This window comes from Epinephelus fuscoguttatus, linkage group LG1 (assembly GCF_011397635.1).
Source record: "Epinephelus fuscoguttatus linkage group LG1, E.fuscoguttatus.final_Chr_v1".
NCBI classification, from domain to species: Eukaryota; Metazoa; Chordata; class Actinopteri; order Perciformes; family Serranidae; genus Epinephelus; species Epinephelus fuscoguttatus.
The window spans coordinates 32,324,836-32,347,753 of record NC_064752.1 but is presented as its reverse complement, the minus strand read 5'-3'; the positions used below and the strand labels follow the sequence as shown (position 1 = coordinate 32,347,753).

General features: G+C 40.0%; 2 protein-coding genes across 2 annotated transcripts; both read left to right on the top strand.

The window, feature by feature from the left end:
• Positions 1–269: 269 nt before the first annotated feature.
• Positions 270–14,302, top strand: LOC125897347 (zinc finger protein 551-like). Its single transcript, XM_049590620.1, has 5 exons — positions 270–348; positions 8,886–8,999; positions 9,137–9,438; positions 9,728–10,108; positions 11,850–14,302. Exons 3-5 carry the CDS (start codon positions 9,141–9,143, stop codon positions 12,737–12,739), a joined length of 1,569 nt encoding a protein of 522 aa, XP_049446577.1. The 5' UTR covers positions 270–348; positions 8,886–8,999; positions 9,137–9,140; the 3' UTR covers positions 12,740–14,302.
• Positions 14,303–15,288: 986 nt separating this feature from the next.
• Positions 15,289–22,698, top strand: LOC125893448 (interferon-induced GTP-binding protein Mx-like). Its single transcript, XM_049584182.1, has 12 exons — positions 15,289–15,723; positions 16,674–16,811; positions 16,898–17,052; positions 17,976–18,114; positions 18,229–18,427; positions 18,522–18,600; positions 18,792–18,914; positions 19,022–19,163; positions 19,392–19,550; positions 19,655–19,731; positions 19,807–20,070; positions 21,594–22,698. Exons 1-12 carry the CDS (start codon positions 15,537–15,539, stop codon positions 21,855–21,857), a joined length of 1,926 nt encoding a protein of 641 aa, XP_049440139.1. The 5' UTR covers positions 15,289–15,536; the 3' UTR covers positions 21,858–22,698.
• Positions 22,699–22,918: the final 220 nt, after the last annotated feature.

Sequence of the window (22,918 nt, the reverse complement as noted above, 5' to 3'; positions counted from 1 at the left end):
ATTGATCACACGGAATAAAAGCTTCAGTAACACAACAGATTGTGCAGGATTTGTTACATTACTCTGAATTAACAGCAACCAAAGCATCTCAAACAATGGCACATAAATAACATTACATTATTCGAATCGCCTCACAGCTTGAAACCTTTACTGCTGAGGCCAATTTGAACAGCACCACAGCACCTGTCACGTGATGATGAGAGCTCGAGCGCATCTAAGGGCTTTATGGCTTTATCCAGATGTTTGATGGAGCAACAGCTAGATGTCTTGTGCTTTCTGAGATATACTATCCAAAACCAAAGTAGAGATGAGGGTGATAGAAGATGTGCTGCATTTAAATAGCTACAGGTAAACCTGCTTTATATATTCTGTATGCTAACATTGAAGTTTGAGTTTCTTTGACCCAGCTAAGTGTTATTACAAGGAGTGACACAAAGTATGCTAGCTCACGTAACACACCGTTTAAATTATATTTGTTCATTAAGTAGGTGACATAGGTCCAACACAATGCCTAACAGTCAGGGGGGGGCTAACAACCGAGCTAGCTACAGCTAACTTCACAACGTACAATTTAGCTAACTACGTTTTAATGCTAAACATAGTTATAGTTATCTATACTTTGGGACGCTACGATAGTGTTACGGAATGAGGAGGGAATTATTGCAAAATATTTTATTTTCAATACATTTATTAAAAAGTCATTAAAATATTAATAGAAGCAGTCAGTCCAGTGAGAATAAGCAGTGTTCTTTTGGTGCTGACGTATGAAGCTGGTTGCCATGGAGTCCGACCAAAACTATATATTCAAGAAACTTCTGAAATTCATCATTTCACTCTGAGACATTGGAGGAGAAACTTTCACTCGACGATTTCTAAAAACAAAAACTGAGCAAGTAATCACCTGAAAAGAATTGACTGGTTCATCATGGAGACTGTAAGAATATAACAGTTTTAGAGAGCCCCAGAATCTGACTTTCATGGCTTGATTTCAGTCAAGGCGTCGAAAATTTGACAGTCCAACAGACTTTCATGGCTGAAATTCAGTTTAGGTGTTGAATAAAGTACTTTTTCAAGTCATTTTACTCGACGACTCAGTAGATTTTCAGCAGTTTAAGATAAACTTTATTGTCCCGCAAGGGAAATTCATCTTGGGCAGTATAGTGCAAACAGCTGCAATATTCACATACATACATACAATCAACACAGACAAGTTGCCAACATAGTACACTGAATGTGTTACAGTTACGGACTGCTGGTGCAAGAGTAGTGCAACCATTTGCCTTGTATGTAAGGTTACAATCAAAGGGAACTACAGGTATTGCACTGGCCTATCTCAAAGTGCAAATGAGTGCAGATAAAAACAAATAAATACAGAGGTCAAATAAAAACACCAGTAAAAACAGTTAAAATTATATTAAATCAGTTGTGGGACCATAGTGCAAATAAAAACAATACTAGATAAGAACAACAATAACCAGACCATTTAGGCATAAAATAGCCCTACGCACATAAGGCTCAACCAGAGCATCGCAGGGCCAGCAGGTGAGCAGGCAACCACCTATTAGCATAATTGAGGAGAATTCAGTAATAAGCAATGGTAACAGTGATTAACGGTGAATTGACGGTGAATTTGACGGGCAGGGGATCAGAGATTTAGGGATACTGAGCACCCAAAGAGCTGCCCGGCCAGGCAAGATAAATTTCACTGTTTTGTACATTTTAACACAATTTCATTTCCACATTTGTAAAAGAAAAGCACGACACTTTTTGGCAAAGTCTGTGACTAAACCTGATAAAGGTTATTTAAATGCTGAGCCACAGCAAAAGAGGAATGGATTGGAATCATAAAAGAAACATATTGTAACCCTAATTTCTGGGGGAAGACAACTCATTTGATACAGCAGCTCCTCAACATACACATAAACAGTATGTATGATTCTGGAGTAAACCAGACCCCTATAGTGAGTACCAAAAATACCAAAAATGGACCTTGGACTTATTTTTTGGACTTTTATTTGAAATGCAATGCACAACATGTAACATTAACACATTAACAGTAATTGACTTTTTCAATGTTTGTCTCTGCCTTTTTCCTTCTTGTCTGTATAATACAAATACATAAATAAAAATACACTTCAAAAAAAGAAAGGTGCTTGAAATCTACAAAATAATAATAATAATAATGATAAATAATAATAATAATAAAATAATAAAAGAGAGGCAACCCTGCCTATGGTACAATGTATGCAATGTATGTAATCATCTTTGTATGGATACTCTGCAGATTATTCCTTCTACTTTAATCTATGTCGCCTCACCTTGAGAGTGGCAAATCTGTCGATTACTTTCTGGTGTTTGACTCTCTCAAGCATCTCTTTCTCAACTGACATCACAGCCAGGTGCTGGAGTCTGTTTTGACCCATGGTCCTCCTCAGCCAGGTATGGAGCCGACGCAAGGCACTAAAAGACCTCTCACAGCTACAGTTGCTAACTGGTATTGTTAAGGCAACCTGAATAACAGCTTTCAGTGAAGGGAACATCTCATAATCCAGAAGATTGTACATCGTCAGCATATCTTGAATGGTACCAGCCTCACTCTTGCGCTTCAGAAAGTTTTTGGCAACCATCACTTCCTCTGACTTAGGTTCAATATGGTAATGCAGTGCCAGTGCTGACAAATGAGGCTCAGACAAGAAATGGTTTGAGGTTGGACTGCACGCCTGAATTCTGATAAGCAAGTCCTGATTCACACCAGAAAAACGCTTCTCAAGTTCAGAGATCATTCTGTCCAGACAAGGAAACAACAATTTCCTTTTGAGCTCTTCTGACTCAGAAGAACCACAGACTTCACTACCTGCCCCACAGGTTGACTCAACAACAAATCCATCCATTCTCTTTGTCTTCTGCCTCTGTCCAGAAGACAGCTCCAAGACTGCTATCTGGTTTGCCTCCCATATAGCCTTTGTTCTTGCGTGAAGATCTGCAGCAGTGGCATCACTGCGTTTCTGCTTCAGAGTTTCAATCACTGCATCTTTATATGTCTGTGCTTGGGCAATATCTATGGTCTCCTTCTGTAGTGTAAACCTGCTGTAACAGACAGGAGATCCTTGAAAACAATCAGCAAATACATTGAGGAGAATTTATTGAGTTTTGCCTTCAATCCCACTGCCATAGGTGTGTTGATAGTGGAGAGGCACTCAATGATGGCAGGGAAATTGTCAAGCGCTGCAGTCACTGAACGAACCTGGCATGCCCAGAGTGTGTTTGACAACTGCACAAGTTCATTTCGCTCCAATCCTAATTTCTTTTGAGTGTCCATGAACTTATGATGGTTCACAAGTGAAACACTGAAGAAGGAATGGACACTTTCAAGCATGTTGAAGAGCTCTGTGGCTTCAGAAACAGCTCTGCATGTGTGACATAGGACGAGATTCCACTCGTGCGTAGCAATGCACATATATCGCCTCAGGGTGCTGCTTTTGAAAATGGGCTTGCACACCCCCAACTGCCCCGCTCATGACAGCTGCTCCATCATAGGTCTGTGCCACACATTTCAACTGCTCAATTCCCTTCTCTTGCAATTGATTCTCAATAGCAGCGGTTATTGATGCAGCATCAAACTGTGGCATTTCTGTCAGGGCTAGGAACCTCTCTTTAACTGCACCTTCCACAGACATATACCTCACACAGAGTGCCAACTATTCCGTCTTTCCATCTCTGGCCTCTTCAGCCATAATGGCAAACATCTGCGATTCCCTCATCTCACTAACAATAATTGCTGTTACCTCTTGTGAACAACATTCACTCATCTCATTCTGACTGCTACAAGAGAGGTATGTGGTGTTTGATGGGGTTGTATACCTCTGCAAGAATGGATCAAATTTTCCCAAAAGTGTTATGCGCTCTCGGAAATTCCCTTTATTGTCGCTCTCTTCTGTTTCATCATGACCTTGAAATGATATTCCTTGCTTCCCGAAGAAGCAGGTCACTGCCACAATACGTTCCAGGTACTCCCTTATTTCACTAATGTCAGTGGCACTCGTTGCCTCTATCTGCTCTACAACATTGCCTTGTGACAGACTTGCTTTGTAGCTGTTCCAACAAACTACGCTGTCCTTGTGTGACTGAGTGGTTTCATGTTTTTGAAACTTGCTCAATGCCTTTTGCCAGTTACTGACTCCCTTATTCACTAATGCATCATATCTGAGACTTTTGCCAAATACCCGACAAGCGAAGCAGAAACAGCATTTTTTTTGAGAAGAATATTCTAACCATTTAAAGCTTTTGAACCAGTTTTCTTGAAAGGCTCTTTTTGTGTGCCAAATTGAGTGAGTGGGTACTGCCAGTTTTAACTGTTTAGGACCAATATTCTTATCCCCTAAATCAAAAGAAATATCTTGAGATCCTACTGCTTTGGCTTGGTGGCTGGTATGCTGCTCTCTCTACGTCTCTTCATCTCTTTCCCTGGTCTGCTCTCTCATCTCCCAGAGTCGCTCCCTGTTCTTCTCCTCCTTGTATAGTGAAATTAAGCAAATAGTAAAGCATATAGTTAATTAGGAAAATGTAATGAAGATGTCCTGTTTAGAATGAAGTCCACTGATATTAAGTGTACGTGTGCTTCTGGAAAGCATTTAATGTAGGGAGAACACATAACTTCCATGACGTATATGTAAAATTATATTGTGAATGGAATGTTTTTCTTTGTCAGCTTAACAGTTGCTGTTTTGCGTGCCACTATTCTCTGTTTGTTTTCTTACCTGGTTCTTCCTGATCTTGCACTCTCTCCTCTCCTTTCCCTTTTTCATCTCTCCCTCTTTGGACTGAGAGTCATACACAAATAGATTGTATTCAGCTAGATGAAAAATGCTGCTGCTGTATTTTTGTTGTTAAAATATTACATTTCAACCAAGTACTGTATGGTTTTGACACTTTTCTAGCTTGTTAAAAAAGGACATACAGTAAAAAAAAAAAAAATCTCTCATTTTTGGGTGCTTTCTTCTGTTTCATCATGACCTTGAAATGATATTACATCAAAATTGCTATACTCAATAAATGTGTTCTGTTGTCACCTGCCACAATGTACATTGTCTGCATGTACTCCTTCTTTCACTAATGTCAGTGGCATGCTTTAATGTTTTTGTCTATCTGCTCTACAACATTGCCTTGTGACAGACTTGCTTTGTAGCTGTTCCAACAAACTACGCTGTCCTTGTGTGACTGAGTGGTTTCATGTTTTTTGAAACTTATTGTAAGATTCGGAACTTACAGACACTGGAGAGAAAATCCTTTTATTGGCAATTTTATGAAATAAATCTTTTTAATTGCACCATCAGTTGTTGTTGTCGTTGCTGTTGTTTTTTTAACTCTGCTCACCCCTGATTTTATAAGAACTTGTAGGGCCGTTTCCACTGAAGAAGTTCCTGGTAGTATTTGGGGGGCAGGAACTACTACAGGATGTCCTCTCGCTCAGCCCTCTCAACCGCCGTGTCTCCACTGAGAGAGCGGAGTAGGAGGACGGTTCCTGTAAAGTTACGGGCTCTGGATGTGATGTAATCGTTGCGCGACCATTTTGACCGGGGCCACGTAACGCCGTTGGGAGGCCGTTAGCTGTTAGCCTATAGCGGTGTCTGTAATAACTCACTAAATTCACTAAATGACCCATGAAAAAAATATTTTTCCAGCGGATGTCTTAGTTACAACATGATTGAGCTAACTGGAGTAGTTTCATGTTGTATCCGACAACGGGAGGCAGATGACGTCCTGATGTTAGCTTTGCTGCCGCTGTTAGCTGTCCCTGTCAGCTGATGCTTTCTAGACATCGTGATTTCCCTAAACTGAATAAATACCACACATATCAACACAAAACTGCTTTGCTAGCTCAATCATGTTGTAACTAAGATATCCGCTGGAAAAAATATTTTTTCCATGGACCGTTTGAGTTTGTTTACATGACGGCGGAAGCTATATGAACGAGCTAACCCTCGTCTGCTGAGTTTTAAAAATGCCGGCTATTTTGTTGCTTTCTGTTGATGTCACATCCCTCCTTGAGTATATCCAATCAGCACCAAGTAACCCCCGAGCCCCAGCCAGGAGTTTTTCGGGGCCGTTCTGAGTACCTACTCTGAGGCAGGGACTTGTTTAGCCCCTGTAAAAGTTCTGGAACTCTGTACTTCAGGGGTGGTTCCAGCGGTGGAGACATGCACCAACGGCCCCGGCCCTGTAAAATTACCCTGAAGTTCCTGCGGTGGCACCAGGCCTTTTCATGTTTATTATGTGGTTCTTCAACTCAAGCTATTGATATTTATTGGGCATGTCTCACATGTTTCAGCTCATACACTCGGGGCTTGACCGTCCCTAGATACTTATACAGTGGGTGATAGTCGACAGTGAGTTAATTACAAACTTACTGAAGGCTGCATGATCGTACTTTTCCTTTGCTGTATATTATTCTTATCTACAGGTAACAGTGTCTCTACTAAACTTATAAGTGAACCTATTATGTTAGACCTACTATTGGTTATAGAAAATGAAGTTGACATCGCGCTGTGTGAAATGTTTTTGGATGGGGGCGCCATCTTGTGAGGAATGCACTATGTTATTGGTGTCCGCTAAAGTGGTCATGCAACAGTATTTGGACAGAGGTAGATAACAAAGCACATACCAGTGGTGCCCCTGTGGACATACCCTCACATCGTCTATCGTACTGTTACGGCTATATTCTGTGTTAAATTTAATCTACTAAAATTAATATTTTCCTCAATTTGTATAAATTTTTTTGAAAACTGAATATTTTTAATGAAAGCCCCACTTAAATGTGGAAAGCCAGCTGCAGGCTGAACTCGCTCTTATCTGTTAGATTTTGTTCTCTTGATAGGCAACACCAATATCAACTGATACAGTAATTTTATTTTGTTTGCTTAGAAAAGCTGCAACAAAGAATGCTGAACTTTTGGGTTCTGTGTGAGAGAGTGCAGAAGAATAGAGAACCCTCACATATATATCTTTTGTCTTGCTAATGACAGAGCTAAAGGCTTAACATGGAAAAAAGGATTGCCCGCAGACTGACTTACACTTAGACAGCAATGGCTTTTAATGAAGCTATGTTTCGGTCCTCTGGACCTTTATCAAGCATGAAGCAGTAGTCGAAATGACTTACTTAAATATAGGAAGTAGATCAGAGTTGACCAATCACAGTGTAGCATGTGTCATTACCAGAAAGAGCTTGTGAACTAGATGAAGGGCCTATAATGGTCCCACAGTGACATTTGGTGAAGAAAAGTAGGTACAATAGTCACAGCATTTCATTTAGCATCAACTCATCATTTAGACCTTTGGGGGAAAGTGTTTGTAACGTATGAATCCAATAAGCTTCACGTTGCTTTAGTAGAAGCTCATGATCACCCCCTCTCTTTGGAAGATGGACCTGTTCTATACCAATGAAACGAAAGGAAGAAATGTCATGATTGAAATCATAAAAATGCACAGCCACAGGGCAATTGCGATCATTTCTTCAAATTGTGTGCCCCATCCACACAATCTGGTGAGTACCCTCTTTGTAAAAACCTGTTCATCTCGACTGGTTTTTACAATGAAACCATCTGAGGAAGAGCAAACCCTTCTTACCCTGTAGAATTGACTAGGGTAGACTGGGTAAGCTGAAGGCTTGACTGAACTTCTATCTACACTATCAACCAAAATAATAATTATAAAAATAATAAATTGGTTTAATATCAGTGGAAAATGTCTGTGAGCTGGTGAAGCTGCCACCTGAGCTAAAGCCAGCCAAGCTAAAGCTAAACTAAATTTAGGCTGCCAAGACTGCAAACTTCCCCTAGCTGTTACTGATTGAAAAATATACATTTTGTGGGGAATCCATCCATCGACATTTAACTAATGCTAAATGATACAAATCCAGTCATACTTGAGAAATAAACCTTACTAGCTACATTACATTTAGGTTTTGATGTCATTTACCAAAAACCTCTTCAACTATTTGGATACAGTTTTTATATAGATAATTGTATCTGTGTTCTACTTGTTAACAGTCATCAAATGTTTTTACAAGAAATGTTAGAGTTACGATTAAAACACTATAAGTCAAATGTTACATCTGCCCCCACATTACAGCTTATGGGCTGTAACAACACATGTAATACCTTCATGTAAATACCAAAGACCCACAGAAACTCGCAACAATAAAGCTATAGTTTAATTTAATATCCATCTTAAAATGTAATTCCAGTTTGATTAAAACAGTAATTAATAATATCAGGTACATTAGTTGGTGTGTTGGCAGGCCTCCTTTCACTGCAAACCAAATCTACCTACAGGTACAAATAAAGTAACCTTACCTTACCTCAGAGCTCCTGCAGAGTTTCATGGTTCTGTCTCGTTTCTGATGGGTACGATTTGAGATGTTGATAAATGCCCCTTGTATAAAATGTGTACAAATTAAATGTCTCAAATCAGGTTATGAATCGGACTTTCATTACCACTGAGTTTCAGTATTAGGCTACTATTACAAATCAAAAATAATACTTGAGAAATATGTTCATTTTCAACCAGTATGTCAATATTTAAAGCTAAGACAACTTGTGATTCTTAGACCCTGTGTCACCAGTGAGATGCAAAAGATTTAGCGACTGGACAATGCCACTAAATATGACAAAGACATCACAACTAGACAAATTTAAATTCATTGACATTAAGGCTTAAGACAGTACAAGGAAAATACTGTAGACAAAAAAAATATTTAAACACTAAAAATGAGTCTTGGTAGAAAATAGTATGAGACATCAGTTTGTCCTTTGGCAGGCAGAGAAGGATCATCACAGACCAAACGCATCATGAGTTTCATGGTTCTGTGTTGTTTCTGATTCATGCAGTTTGAGATGGATGGATCAATGGAACATGGATCAAGAGAAGATACACAGAGACTGCTGATGCATAGGGCCCAGAACTTGGTGCTACACCCCCGTGTTACAGTCGGAAGTACTCAAGTAAAGTTCAAGTACCTCAAATTTGTACCTAGGTTTAATTGAGTTAATGTTCTTTGTTACATCCCACCACTGTCAGTAAGTCATCTGCAGGATACATGAAACAATGGCAGTACTGTGCGGTGTTTTCACTTTCATAGGGACATGCTCCGGAGTGACCAGCAGGAGGCGACAGCGGCCTCCCACAAACTGTTCACAACAAGGAAGTCACATCCCGATATATGGTCATGTGTCAGGACCGACAGCATCCGAGCAGACATGGCTACTCTGCAGTATCTAAACGCTTTCATATCTGAGCGGCTGGCAGCGGCGGCTGTGGAGATTTTCGGGGCGGTGGAGAAAACGTTGACTGAGTACCAGGGAGAGATCAACCGGTTCAGACAGGAGACGGATCATCTGAGAACACTGCTGCTCTGGCCGCAAGTCAGATTACACAGATCAGGTGTGTGAATTGAATCACTCAATGATACAGATTCAGTCTTTATTTGGGGTTTTATAAGACGAGGTATTTGTAGAAAACATGGTGAGGCTTTAGTTTTTGAGATTTGGGTTTCAAATGGTGCCTCAATGCAAAATTAGCCTGTTTTCATGAGGATGTCTTATAAATAAATGTAACTATTTCAGATGACATTGCATGTATTGACCTTGAAGACTTACAACAATGTATACATGACAATTTAAAGTAAGTTTATCTCTGGTCTCACCCTTTGATGTACTCTCATGTCACTCAGCATCTCATCAGGTCAGTCCTCCTTGCTGTGATAAGGAGGCTTCTCCCGAGTGCTGCCACAAGGAGGAGTGGGCCCCAGATGTGAGCCTGGAGCAGCCCACTCCTCTGCATATTAAAGAGGAGCACGACCACAGGGCTGGTCAGCAAGGATCGTCCTGTAGGCAGCAGTGCGATACCACAGTGTGTCCTCAGAATGTGAAAAGAGAAGGTCACGAGGAGCCGCCCTCACACCTCTACAGAATATTAACTGTTGAACAGACAGCAGATGTCAAGGCTGAGCCCGATGGTGTTGAGCTAATAACATCCCCATCACCCATGGAGGATGAGGCCACCAGGGGAGTAGATTCAGAGTCCCCTGGGCTCCAGCGAGAAACCCTGAAAGGTGAGGTGAACGAAGGCTAGGAAAATTAAAACTGATTATTTTATTATATGCACTCATGTGTGCTGGAGAAACACTAAAAACGCTCTACATATTGAGACATTTCTACTGGGTTTCTTGGGTTGCATGTCCATTTGACACAAAAACTAAAACTAAACTGCATCACATTAAATGATATTTTCATAAGAAAATATATATGCATGTGATCAGTTGATGATTTTTTTCACTATATTCCATCAACAGTGGACCCCAGGAAGACTAGCTCTGCTTTAGGGCACAGCTAATGGGGATCCTTATAAATAAAAACAAAAACAAAAAAACAGCGAGGTGAAACACCTTCAAATCCAAACTAACAAAAGGTAAAAGGAGTCATATATGTATACAACAAAATTTAATATACACTGATAAGCCACAACATTAAAACCAGACAACATTGATCATTTCATTACAACGCAATGTTCTGCTGGGAATATTCGAGCTGTGTCATTCATGTGAATGCCACTTGACACGCACAGGGGTCCCACGGTCATAGAGAACCTGGAAAAGTCATGGAATTTCACAATCACGTTTACCGGGCCTGAAAAAAATCATGGCATTAGGGGAGTGTCTCTGGGACACCAGAGATCACTGTCTAGCCTCCTGGAGGTGTCGTGGGACCAACTAGACAAAACACCGGTGAAAGGAGGTTCCCATCCGATGACCCCAAAGACATGACAGTTATCACTGCTCACTGGTCTGTATAGTTAAGCCTTGCCGTAATAGCTTATCATAGGGCTTAGGATTCACTGAGTGCTGATCCTTTCTCTAGAGCACAAACTTCTTGTGTTTATTTGAATGAATGGAATTAGTAAAAATCACTGACATTTTTGGAAAAGTCATCGAATTTTATTTTTGGGGCTGGGTTTAAATAATCAGTTCATCTGATTCAAATTGATCTTCACTGGAATGACCTGATATGGATTCACAAAATCCAAGAATGATCTTTGAATAAACGCTTTTTGCCAGAATGTGTTAAGCTTTAAAAATAAAATTACTATAACTGTGAGTTACAGCAGAACTGATGCTGTCTGATATCTGTGTTCTTTATTCTTTCTAAACTTCACTCAGCACAGTGATGTCAGGATTATGATTTATTTTATTGACATTTTAGATTTGTTTCCAGTGATATTGAGTTTATATTATGACTCTGACTTTTTAATATTACTGTTGCTGCTCAAACAACATTTTGTTATAAAATATTCAGTTTTAATCTTGTTCTGAATTTATAATTTAAAAAAAAACAAAAAACAATTTCTTATTAAATTTACGGTTGCAGTTCTCTGAGAATCTCTTTCACATTCTTGCAAAAATTTGTACTGTAACTAAAATATCCCCGATTGAATCAAATCGAATCGGAAATTGAATGGAATGAGGACCTTGTGTTACAGTAATCTTCTGTGGATAACCATCCATTTAATGTAACACAACAGCAAATTTATTTTCTGTAGCTGATTTTAGTTCTAATATGGCTTGATGTATGACAATGTTTTGTTAACCATCACATACATGTATTTTTTCCCCACAGTCCAACTCTTCCTTCATGTACCCACTAGCTGAAATTTTGCTTAGTTTAATCTGATATGTCTGAAAAACGCTAGACAAGGAAATTAAAAATTCACTATGGGTCCTTGAAAAGTCATGGAAAAGTTTTGAAAATTTTGGCAATGAAAATGTGTGAAATCTTTTCACACCTTTGTTCTTGTAGATCATCTTGAGATCACTCATCACGAGCAGGATGGGTCTGATGAGCAGCAGAACGCTGACCAAGACTGGAGCCTCTGTCAGGATCACAAGGACCCTGATCCCCCTCAGATCAAAGAGGAAAAGTTTACATCATCTTGTCCTCAGGAAGATACTGAACACTATGAACTCCCTCGTCAGTCAGAGAGAAGTATTTACGATGAGCCTCATTCTTCAGGCCCCTGCCACGACCAGACTCTGAGCAACAAAACATTTTACACAGCAGAAGAAAAGAGGCGAGGTGTTGAAGGAGAAGGCTGTGAGCTGTATGGACTGACCAAAGTTTGTCAGCCCTTCTACTCTGTGACTCTAGACCATCCTGCAGCTCAGAGCGAATATGCTGAGAATACAGAAGGTGTGGTAAATGGTGAATGGATTAAGGCACTTACACCAACAAGAACAAGGCAAGGGAAAAGGCACAACTCCAACTTGTGCAGCAAGGACAGAGACGGCATCGGAGTGGAAGAAAACGTAAATGATCTCACCAGGGAGAGAAGACACACTTGTCCCATCTGTGCCAAACGCTTCAAGGAGTCGGGCCACTTGAAGGATCATGTGAGGATCCACACAGGAGAGAAGCCGTACCAGTGTAAGGAATGTGGCATGAACTTCAGACAGAGTGGAGCTTTGACTCTGCACATGAGAATCCACACGGGGGAGCGGCCATACCAGTGCACCGACTGTGGTCGGCGCTTCAATAGAAAAGGTGACATGGAGACTCACAGGGTGACGCACACAGGGGAAAGACCCCACCTGTGCATGGTGTGTGGGAAAAGCTTCAAAAGGAAGAGCAACTTAAACACACATCTAAAGATCCATGCAGAGGACAGAATGGATTATGCACAGCCATTGTGACTGTTGAAATACTGTATGTATCATCCAGATAGTTACACTCTGGAAAACAAGGATTATCAGACATAATATTAGGATGTTTACTGAGTTCATAATACATTTCTCCAGGAGACATCATGAAGAAACATTTATCTGAAATGATGATTTTATGATCTCTGATGATGTTTAAATTCACTTCCACAAACTTTGCCAGTAAAATACATTTGAGACAATGTAAACATTAGTTTTGTTCTTTTGTTTTCTAATGCTAATTATGAAAGCTTGGTTCTTCTCATTAAATTGTGTTTTGGGTGTATTGACTTTTCTTTTTTGATTTATTTCATATGAGGCTGATGACTAGTGTCATGTTATTGTCAGCATATATGCAGGACAACCACAGCTCCACCGGCATTATCTAGACAAGGTGCTGGAAACATCACTGAGTCCAAACTGTTAGAGAAGATTTCCGCACACGTACATCTCCACCTAAGATGGTAGATTTTAGCACCGCGATGACCAGCTGCAACACTGAGCACTGGTGTTCACAATAGTGCACACAGGTACTGGCAAATACTACACAAAATAAGTATATCTTAGCTGTATATTTGTGGTGCACCTCCCAGGTGACAGTATCCTCCTGAGACCTGGGTCCTCATATGACGACATCACATTTTTGGGTTTACTGCACCTTATACTTCATTCTGCTTAACTTAGACCTCATTCATGGACTCTTCTTTGTGCCATCTAGTGGTAGTAAGAGCACAATACACTAATCCATGTAAAAACAAGATGGCAGCCATCTCTGCCAAGTCCGTCTGCAGCTGATCCTGACACAAAAGTGGAAAAGATCCAAAACCTGATCACATTTTATTGTTGACGCTTGGTTATTTATGATTAATAATGTTTGTAGTCTGATATGTCAACAAATTTTTTACCAATTTTAGCAACAGTAACGAGCTAAGACACTGAAGTAGGAAGTACTCGTTCAAAGGCACTGGGACTTTATTGTCATCTTGTTTAAGGACACTGGGGTGTAGTCTCGTTTGAGGACACTGGGACTTTATTGTCATCTGTTTGAGGACACGGGTGTAGTCTCATTTGAGGACAGTGGGACTTTATTATCTTGTTTGAGGATATTGGGACTTTATTGTCATCTTGTTTGAGGACATTGGGGTGTAGTCTCGTTTGAGGACAGTGGGACTTTATTATCGTCTTGTTTGAGGACACTGGGACTTTATTGTCATCTTGTTTGAGGACATTGGGGTGTAGTCTCATTTGAGGACAGTGGGACTTTATTATCTTGTTTGAGGATATTGGGACTTTATTGTCATCTTGTTTGAGGACATTGGGGTGTAGTCTCGTTTGAGGACACTGGGACTTTATTGTCGTCTTGTTTGAGGACACTGGGACTTTATCAGTGTTGAAATTAAAAATACATACCGAACAACAGTTTGGGTCTCAGGAGGTTAATTTCACAGTCCTAATTTTAGATTAGGACCGTTACTGAGGAGATGGTAAATAATCACTACACCTTTAACAGGATGTTACGATGCCTTTTGAATAGTTGGTATATACTATAATAAACAAAAATACGTGGATGTTTACGCCCTTGTTGTCTTTGATTTGGTCATTGAATCACATATAGTAAGAACAGATTCAAAGCCCTACTGATGGAGCTACATTACCCACCTCCATATAATTACTCTGTTCCTCATACTGTTATTTAGGCATTACAGGTGCAACTGAGCACCTGTTTGAACATTCAACAATCACAGCTCACAGTCATGGGTAAAAGTGAGTTGAATATATGACTTTCTAATGCGTCACCACTTATAAAGGGTTTGCATGTTGTCATGGCCTCATCAGAGGCAAATAAATAATTTGACATTGCTTTGTAAATCAGTTTCAAGACTTTGATTTGAACAACTTTTGGGTTTCCAGGTTATGTCTGCAGGGCAGCTGCTCTGTCTCTTTAGCTCTTTAGTTCATCATGTAGACTCCTTCAATGGACCATATGAGCTCTGACCTTCTGGGAAATTAGGTCAGCTGTTCTGCAGCATCTGAATCAATATCCATCTCTGAACATCTTATTAGTAACTGTTAAGTGATTGATAAAAGCACTATAGTAATAACTTAGTAACATTGATGGCTTATAATGAAGGGAGACTGATTATTTATCGTATAACTATTAATGATCACACAAAAATTATTTATTTTATGGATACTGGATCAACATGAATACAATAGTCAACATACAGTATCTATAAGGTAAAGATAGAAAGTGGTGACTGTTTTTTGTGTTAGTTTTGCCTAGTGTGACTTACATTTTATGGCTTATCAGACCCAATCTAATTTTTTTTTTAATTAATTAATTAATTAATTAATTTTTTAGTCGTCAGTTATGGTAGGGATTGTTATGTGTTTGACATTAGAAAAAGTGTGTAAATTGCTTTGATTTTCAGTAGGGACCTCAGATACTGACCCTGAGCTGGGTGTAGGTTTATGCACAAAACCTCCAAACCAAAACATTTGACACAAGAGGAAGTGGTTCATTCATGAAATAACGTACATAGACAGCACCTTACCAAAACACAGCGAGAGAAATGAAAGACAGGGAAAGAAAACTTAATTTAAGTTTTGTTTTAGAAACGAAACTTAATTTAAGTTTTGTTTCCAGTGGGCGGTGCTATTTGCATCCTGCACATTGAGTTTATAGGCTAAATAGCTGCCATTGTGTAGTAGACGCTGTGACAGGAGCAGTAATCGTAGTCAGGTACTTTTTATTTCCTTTTTTTACAGGAGACAAGAAGTTATCATCATCATGAACACTCTGAACCAACAGTATGAGGAGAAGGTGCGTCCCTGCATCGACCTCATCGACCGTCTTCGCTCCCTGGGTGTAGAGAAGGACCTGGCGCTGCCTGCCATCGCCGTGATAGGAGACCAGAGCTCCGGGAAGAGCTCTGTTTTGGAGGCGCTGTCAGGGGTGGCTCTGCCAAGAGGAAGTGGTAAGTTGGAGTCATTGAGACACTTACTGTGTAAATCTCAAAACCTGCATGACCATACCAACTTGTAGGCTCCATTAAAAAGTGCCAGGCTGCAAGTATGCCACAAGGAAAAAACACCATCAGAGCTTTAAAAAAAATACTTCACCTGTGTTCTTGCATGCCTCCAGGGTAAATGAAGAAACCAAAAAATGTAAGTGAAATCATTGGGGACCATGTTTAACGGTGGCAAACTATATCAAAACATCCTTTTAAAAACTCTCACATAATTTGCCCAGGATAATCAAAGTCTCATTAAGGTAATTAAAAACACAGTCAAGCTAAAAAAAAAAAAAAAAAGCCTGATTTCCCAACATCAATTATTTCATTAAACCCAGAAAACAAAAGAGGGAAAAACAGTTGTTTATCACACATTGATTTGATGGTGTGTTGTATGAAATCATGAGCATAGTGGCGAACGCAAACAAACGAATAATGGCATACTTGTGCAAATATATCATGAGAACTTAAAAACTGTTTGGCATTGTTGTGAAATCCTGATCATTCGCCAATGGCAACTGTCCACCATAATATAAAGAGATAAACACAGAGGATAATAAAAACATAACCTGCTGCCTGGAGTTACAGTAATTATTTAATGGCCCAAGCAATAATCTTTTTTTTAGACCTTATAATTTGCAGGTATATTTTCACACAGTATAGAATTAAGGAGATTATAAATGGCATTCATATGACTGTTATGTAATGCATATGCCAGTTTTTTTTTTACTTTAATTTAATTTAAATTGTCCCTTTGACACACCTGTCAAACTTTAAGGTGTTGCTTAGACATTTTAATGAGACATCCAGCTTTTAGTTGGAAGTGATTTCTGTGATATCTTGCTGCTTCTGTTCGTGTAATCAAGTACACTGGTTCCCAGCTTCCTTTCTCTTTTCACTCTTTTGTAATTCAGGCATTGTGACAAGATGTCCTCTTGAACTGAAGATGAAGAGAGAGAAAGAAGGAGAGAAGTGGTGCGGGAACATAAGCTACCAGAACTTTACGGAAACGATAGAAGACCCTGCACATGTGGAGAAAAAGATTAGAGCAGGTACAGTTTATGGCACTCTTAAATGTCACTAACAGAAGGCCTAGTGTTGGAGGAGGTTAAAGGAAGCATGTCCTCTCTCTGTTCAGCCCAGAATAAAATTGCTGGGAAGGGGTCGGGGATCAGTAGTGACCTCATCACCCTGGACATTGCCTCTCCTGATGTTCCAGACCTGACACTCATTGACCTGCCTGGCATCGCCAGGGTGGCTGTACAGGGACAACCAGAGAACATTGGAGACCAGGTACAGTATGCTCATTAAGTGTCACCAAAACACACTGAAGAAGTCAGGGTTTGGATCAGAAAGAAAAATTCGGCATATAGTAAACAATTAGAATATTTGCACATGTTCGGAAGGCTATTGATATAAAAGAGAAAAAATAGAGGGCCCAAAATGCTGCCATGTGGAACTCCCATATGACAAGCTAGAGGGGGAGATGATACTTGATTGATTTTAATTACTTGAGATCTGTTAGACGTATCTCGCTTGGCAACACGATTCAGCACTCACTCCATAAACTGCACACACAATCAAAAAAGCTAGAAAAAAGCACCGTAACAGAGAGACAGAAGCTGCTGCTTCCATGTGTGCCGCCATGACAGTACACAACTGGAAATGTCACCGCTGCCCTCTGGAAGGTGCTATGCAAGCCTCAAAAGCCGGACTAACAGACTCAAAAACAGCTTCTTCCCCTGGGCCATTAGAACTGTGAATGCTCCCAAGCTGAACCACCTCACATTAGCTAATAGGTGCAATATTCTGCCACAGTGCCCATTTTTTATAACTCTAATTATTTATTAAGTGTTTTTTAGTAGATCTGTGATTTTATAGGTTTTTATATGATTTTATATGTTGCTTCTTAAGTGGGTGTGTGTATGGGTATGTAAATTTGCACTGATCAGATGTGGCACTTTAATTTTATTGCACTATGTGTAATGACAAAAAAGCATTCTGTTCTGTTAGATAGATAAGAGGAGAGCATTTCTGCCTTTAATACAACCTCACTGGGCGTGGCTATAGATTTTTAGTCTTGTTATGATGTTTTTGTTCTTGATTCATCATTATAACAACAACTAATAACAGTCCTAAACACAAGGGTGCTTTAATAGTTATACAGTTCATAACTTTGTATTTATACTTGATATAATATGAATCACTACTCTCAGATAAAGGCCCTGATCCAGAAATTCATCAGAAAACAAGAAACCATCAGCTTGGTGGTTGTTCCATGCAATGTTGACATAGCAACCACAGAAGCTTTGAAGATGGCACAGGAGGTGGATCCTGATGGAGAGAGGACTCTGGGTAAATAGTTTGGATTTTTATGGAAGGTCACCAGGATCTTTGGTAACTCAAAATAAATACTTAAATACTTTAATACTTTTGTGCTGTTGTAGTTCACAGTGGACTCTCTTTCAGGTATCTTGACTAAGCCTGACCTGGTGGACAAAGGCACAGAAGAGACGGTGGTTAAAGTTGTCCATAATGAAGTCATCCCCCTGAAGAAGGGCTACATGATCGTCAGGTGCAGAGGTCAGCAGGAGATCACAGAGAAGGTGTCTCTTACTGAAGCATTAGAAAGAGAGAAAGCCTTCTTCAAAGACAATGCATATTTCCAGTAAGTTCATTCCTTTAAGGTGATATGCAAACAGTGATTTGCAGTTTGAAAGGCTGTGAGGCGTTTACTCAGTAACATTTTGTTTTTGCTATAGGATTCTCTACGATGAAGGCCATGCCACTGTTCCTGAGCTGGCGGAAAGACTCACCCTTGAGCTGGTGCATCACATAAAGGTGAATACTTCATAGTGTTTCACCTTAAAGGTATTCTGTGCAGGATTTTCCTTGAAAACAATGTATAGAGTCATACGGAAGCAATCCCTCTCAACCATCACTTATGACCCACTAGAAGTGTGTTGTGGTGTGTTTATCTGCAGAGACTCTGCCCTCTGCCTGGATTTTCTTATTTTCTTCTTATTTTGCAGCAATCTCTGCCTCAACTGGAAGAGCAGATAGCAAAGAAACTGGAGCAGACTCAGGCAGAGCTGGAGAGATATGGCAATGGACCCCCATGTGATGCCACTGAGAGACTGGGTTACCTCATTGATGTGAGTTTACCAGCTGATGCCTACAGACCACTGCATCTCCTCGATTTGAGCATCTGAAAACAACCTGATCTTTTTTTAATTTATTTTTTTTACCTGTTATATTTCAGAGAGTGTCGGCGTTTACTCAGGATGCCATCAGCCTCACCACAGGGGAGGAACTCCACTTTGGAGGCAGGGTCAACATCTTTGCCAGTCTTAGAAAAGAGTTTGCGGCATGGAAAGAGACCATAGAGCGCTCTGGAGTCAATTGTAAGTCCATTAGCAATGTGATCATTACACCTCTTTTGCTGTCTTTGCTGTGGTTTCCATACTACAAAACTGTAAACTATTCAGCAAGGTAGTAAAATATTGTTGTTTTTTTATGTTTTTTCCCTTCTCGCTGTGAAAAATGCAAGTTTTGCTCCAGACTGCTGCACTAACTAAGTGTTGATCTTCTTTATGTCTACTTTTGCTTTCACACATTCATTTCTATCGCAGTCAACTGGAATATTGAGAAAGAGGTGGCTCAGTTTGAACGAAAGTACCGTGGACGAGAACTGCCGGGGTTCATCAACTACAAGACCTTTGAGGGAATGGTCAAGGAGCAGATCAAACAGCTGGAAGGGCCTGCGATCCAGAAACTCAAGGAAGTAGCAGGTATGTCTGATCATGATACTACACTGACTGAAAGACATCTGAATACATAGACCTTCAAGTTATTGTTACATTTTGTTTTGTGTGATTTGTATTTTCTTTTTTAGAAATTGTGAAGAAAGAGCTGTTTGGGTTGGCACAGAGCAGCCTTGTTGGATTCCCTTACCTCATCCAAACAGCTAAGGTATCATTTCATTGCCCATTGCTACTATATACATATGACTGCACTATTTACTGACAAGTTTTTTATGTCCTTCAGATGAAGATCGAAGAAATCACACAGGAGAAGGAGACTGCCGCAGAGTCCATGCTGCGGACTCAGTTTAAGATGGAGCTGATTGTTTACACTCAGGACGGCACATACAGCAAGAAGCTAGGGAAGCGGAAGAGGGAAGAGGAACAGCTTTGTTTGGCTGTCTTTAATGGTACACCAGTGAAGACAAGCACCAGCAGCACTGTGAGCAATAATAGCAGTGGGGCCACCCTGAAAGAGATGATTAAACACCTTAAATCCTATTACCAAGTAAGTGTATTTTACACGCTGTGCATATTTCCAGCCCCGTCACCAGAAGAAAGCGTTGGCATTGTACGTTTCTGCAAACCATGACAATGTTACATTTGCACATTGTCATGTCAGTGCTTCTAAAGTGACATAGTATATGAGCTGACTTTGTTATTTGGAGGTGGAGGGGATGATGGATGGCGTAATTCTTAGCGAGTCATTGCTGTGTTTTCAGTGGCTTTTTAGCCTCCAATTGTGCGTTTGTTTTCAGGGAACTGTTACTGTTTTTCCAGCGCCACAGAAAGCAGTTGTTTATTAATGAGACATCTCTGCGTTTCCTGCTGATACACTGGCACAAAAAGTCGATTGTTTTTTTCCCCAGATTTTGCTACTTTCCCAGCAGGGATTGTTCCTCCAAGACCAGTATATTAAGCCAAAACATGATCTTTCCTAACCATAGCCAAGTGATGTTTGTGCCTAAACCTAACCACATGTTAACCACAGCGTTGTTGAAGCATGTTGAAATTTTCAACGTAGCTGCTATTTATGATGTGCAAATGAAAAAAATCTGTGGTTTGCAGGAATGTAAAATGCTAACATTTTTTCTGGCAGGTGTTGGGCTGTTATTTTTGTGCCTCACGGCATTCAATACATCACAAATATTTTAGATACCTTATTAAAATAGGAAAAAAAATATTGATTTTTAATCTGGACAAACTCCGACTGCACACCAGTGTCCTACCTTTCTTTCCTTTTTTTTGTCAACTCCAGAGAAAGTTGAGCATATTGCATAAGTTCTCAGATCTCTGCATTGGCTATCAGTGTCTCAGGACTTCAAACTATTGTTCCTTGTCTATAAATCAATAAATGGTTTAAGGTTTAAGCACATCTCTGACTTGCTTCCTCACAATGGACCTTCTAGACCCCTTAGGCCATCAGGACCAGTCCGCTAGGTTCCCAGGATTAAAACTTAACAGAGTGACGCTACATTCACATTTTGCTTACGGCTAACGTTACACCATCTACCAGATATCCGTTCTTCTTCGCCGCTCTTAAACAGTGGTTGCCAGTGGTTGCACAGATGGACTTGCTGTGTAGACTGCTGTTTTAGGGCAGCAAAGAAGAATTGATTTCTGGGAAAACTGTCATTTTATGCGGGTGTAAAACTACTTTAAAGTATATAAATAAATTATGTGATATTGGATCGGTGCATAGACTTGCGTACTCCCTGATACCGGATCCAGCATTTAAGGCAGTATCCGAGGCATTTGCAAAATTGGCATTGGTATCGGAGCAACTCTAGCTTAAACCAGTGTTTTGTTGGCAGCTAAACATATAGATATATGAATGAGGAGTTTAAATGGCAGTAGAAAACAACTGAATACAGAAAATGAAGCAAAGTAGATAATTCTCACAACTTCCAGCAAAAACCATGTCCATTTATGGTATAATCTGAACACAGATATGAATAAAGATACTTTTGTGACACAGACAGATACAGATAGTAGCTTGTGTTACAGCTCTCTCTCCTTTCCAAACCACAGATTGCCGGCCAGCGTCTGGCTGACCAGATCCCGCTGGTGATCCGCTACCAGATGTTGCAGGAGTCTGCTGTCCAGCTGCGGCGGGAGATGCTGCAGATGCTTCAGGACAAGGAGAAAACAGAGTCCCTGCTTCAAGAGGACTCTGGCATAAAAACCAAGAGAAAACACCTTCAGAATCGCCTCAAGCGCCTGTCAAAGGCTCGCATGCTACTGACTGAATTCAGTATGAACATATACAACTTCAACACAACACAGCCACAGTGAAAACCTTAAAACCAGACTCCTGGAAGAAGAAGTTGCTGATTTATTATATTCTTTAAATTTCTTTTGAAGATTTTTATGTTTTTGACATAGCCATTCCTCTTATTTAAAGTTTAAAAAAGCAGCTCTTGGTGTATTATTAGATTTTAAATCAACGTCTTGTTAACTTTTTTGAGCCTTTCCATTAATTTAGCTCATGTTTCATAAATTATTCTAGACATTTACTCGATATTCTCACTTTTTCATTCAGTATTCTTATTTCCTGAATGGCATGCCACATATGTATACAGTATATACGGTGAAGGAGCAAAAAAGAGCATGTTTGTTGTTTGTTTTGTTAAGTAGTAGAATTTTGTTTTTGGTTGTTTGAAGACAGCATTATGCATGAACCCACAAAAGCTGCCTGTCAGTCAGTCTGTGGCGGACATGTTTGCTCTGAGCCTATTTTTATACAGTCTATGTCTGAGTCTGAGCACATAATTGACGTATTCAGCTTCACTGACATGTTGGAGGGATGAGGAAAGGTGCAGGTCTAACTAGTTCCCTCACAAGAACTTTATTTAAAAGATCTAACAACACAGAACGTTGAGAGATATCAACGTAATATTTGGTCTCCACCCCACCTGCACTCCTGACTAGACCACAACCCCCAAGGTTACAAACTCCACCCTTCAGGCCTGTGACTCTCTTTTTTCCTCCAAACATGCCAGGTAAAACAAAGAGAAGACTTATGTATGTGCGTATGGACTTTTCACTTTTAAAATGTTTTCCTTTGTTAATCCTGTATGTATTATCTGAAGTTAACAGACAGAAGCATAGAACTGTTCAAGCAATAAAATGTGAAAACGGCTTCCTGGATCCTGTGTGTTCAAATGTGCACCCCATCATCTGATGTTCTGTGAGCAAGCGGCGGCATAACTATTAAGTTAACTATTGATATTAAGGTTGTAAGTGCTGAGCATATTGCAAGAACTAACCTTCTTGTCCCGTCACTTGAGTGCCCCACTCATCTGTACACATACTCAGTTTTCCCCCATCATCACTGCACTCACCTGATTTCCCTG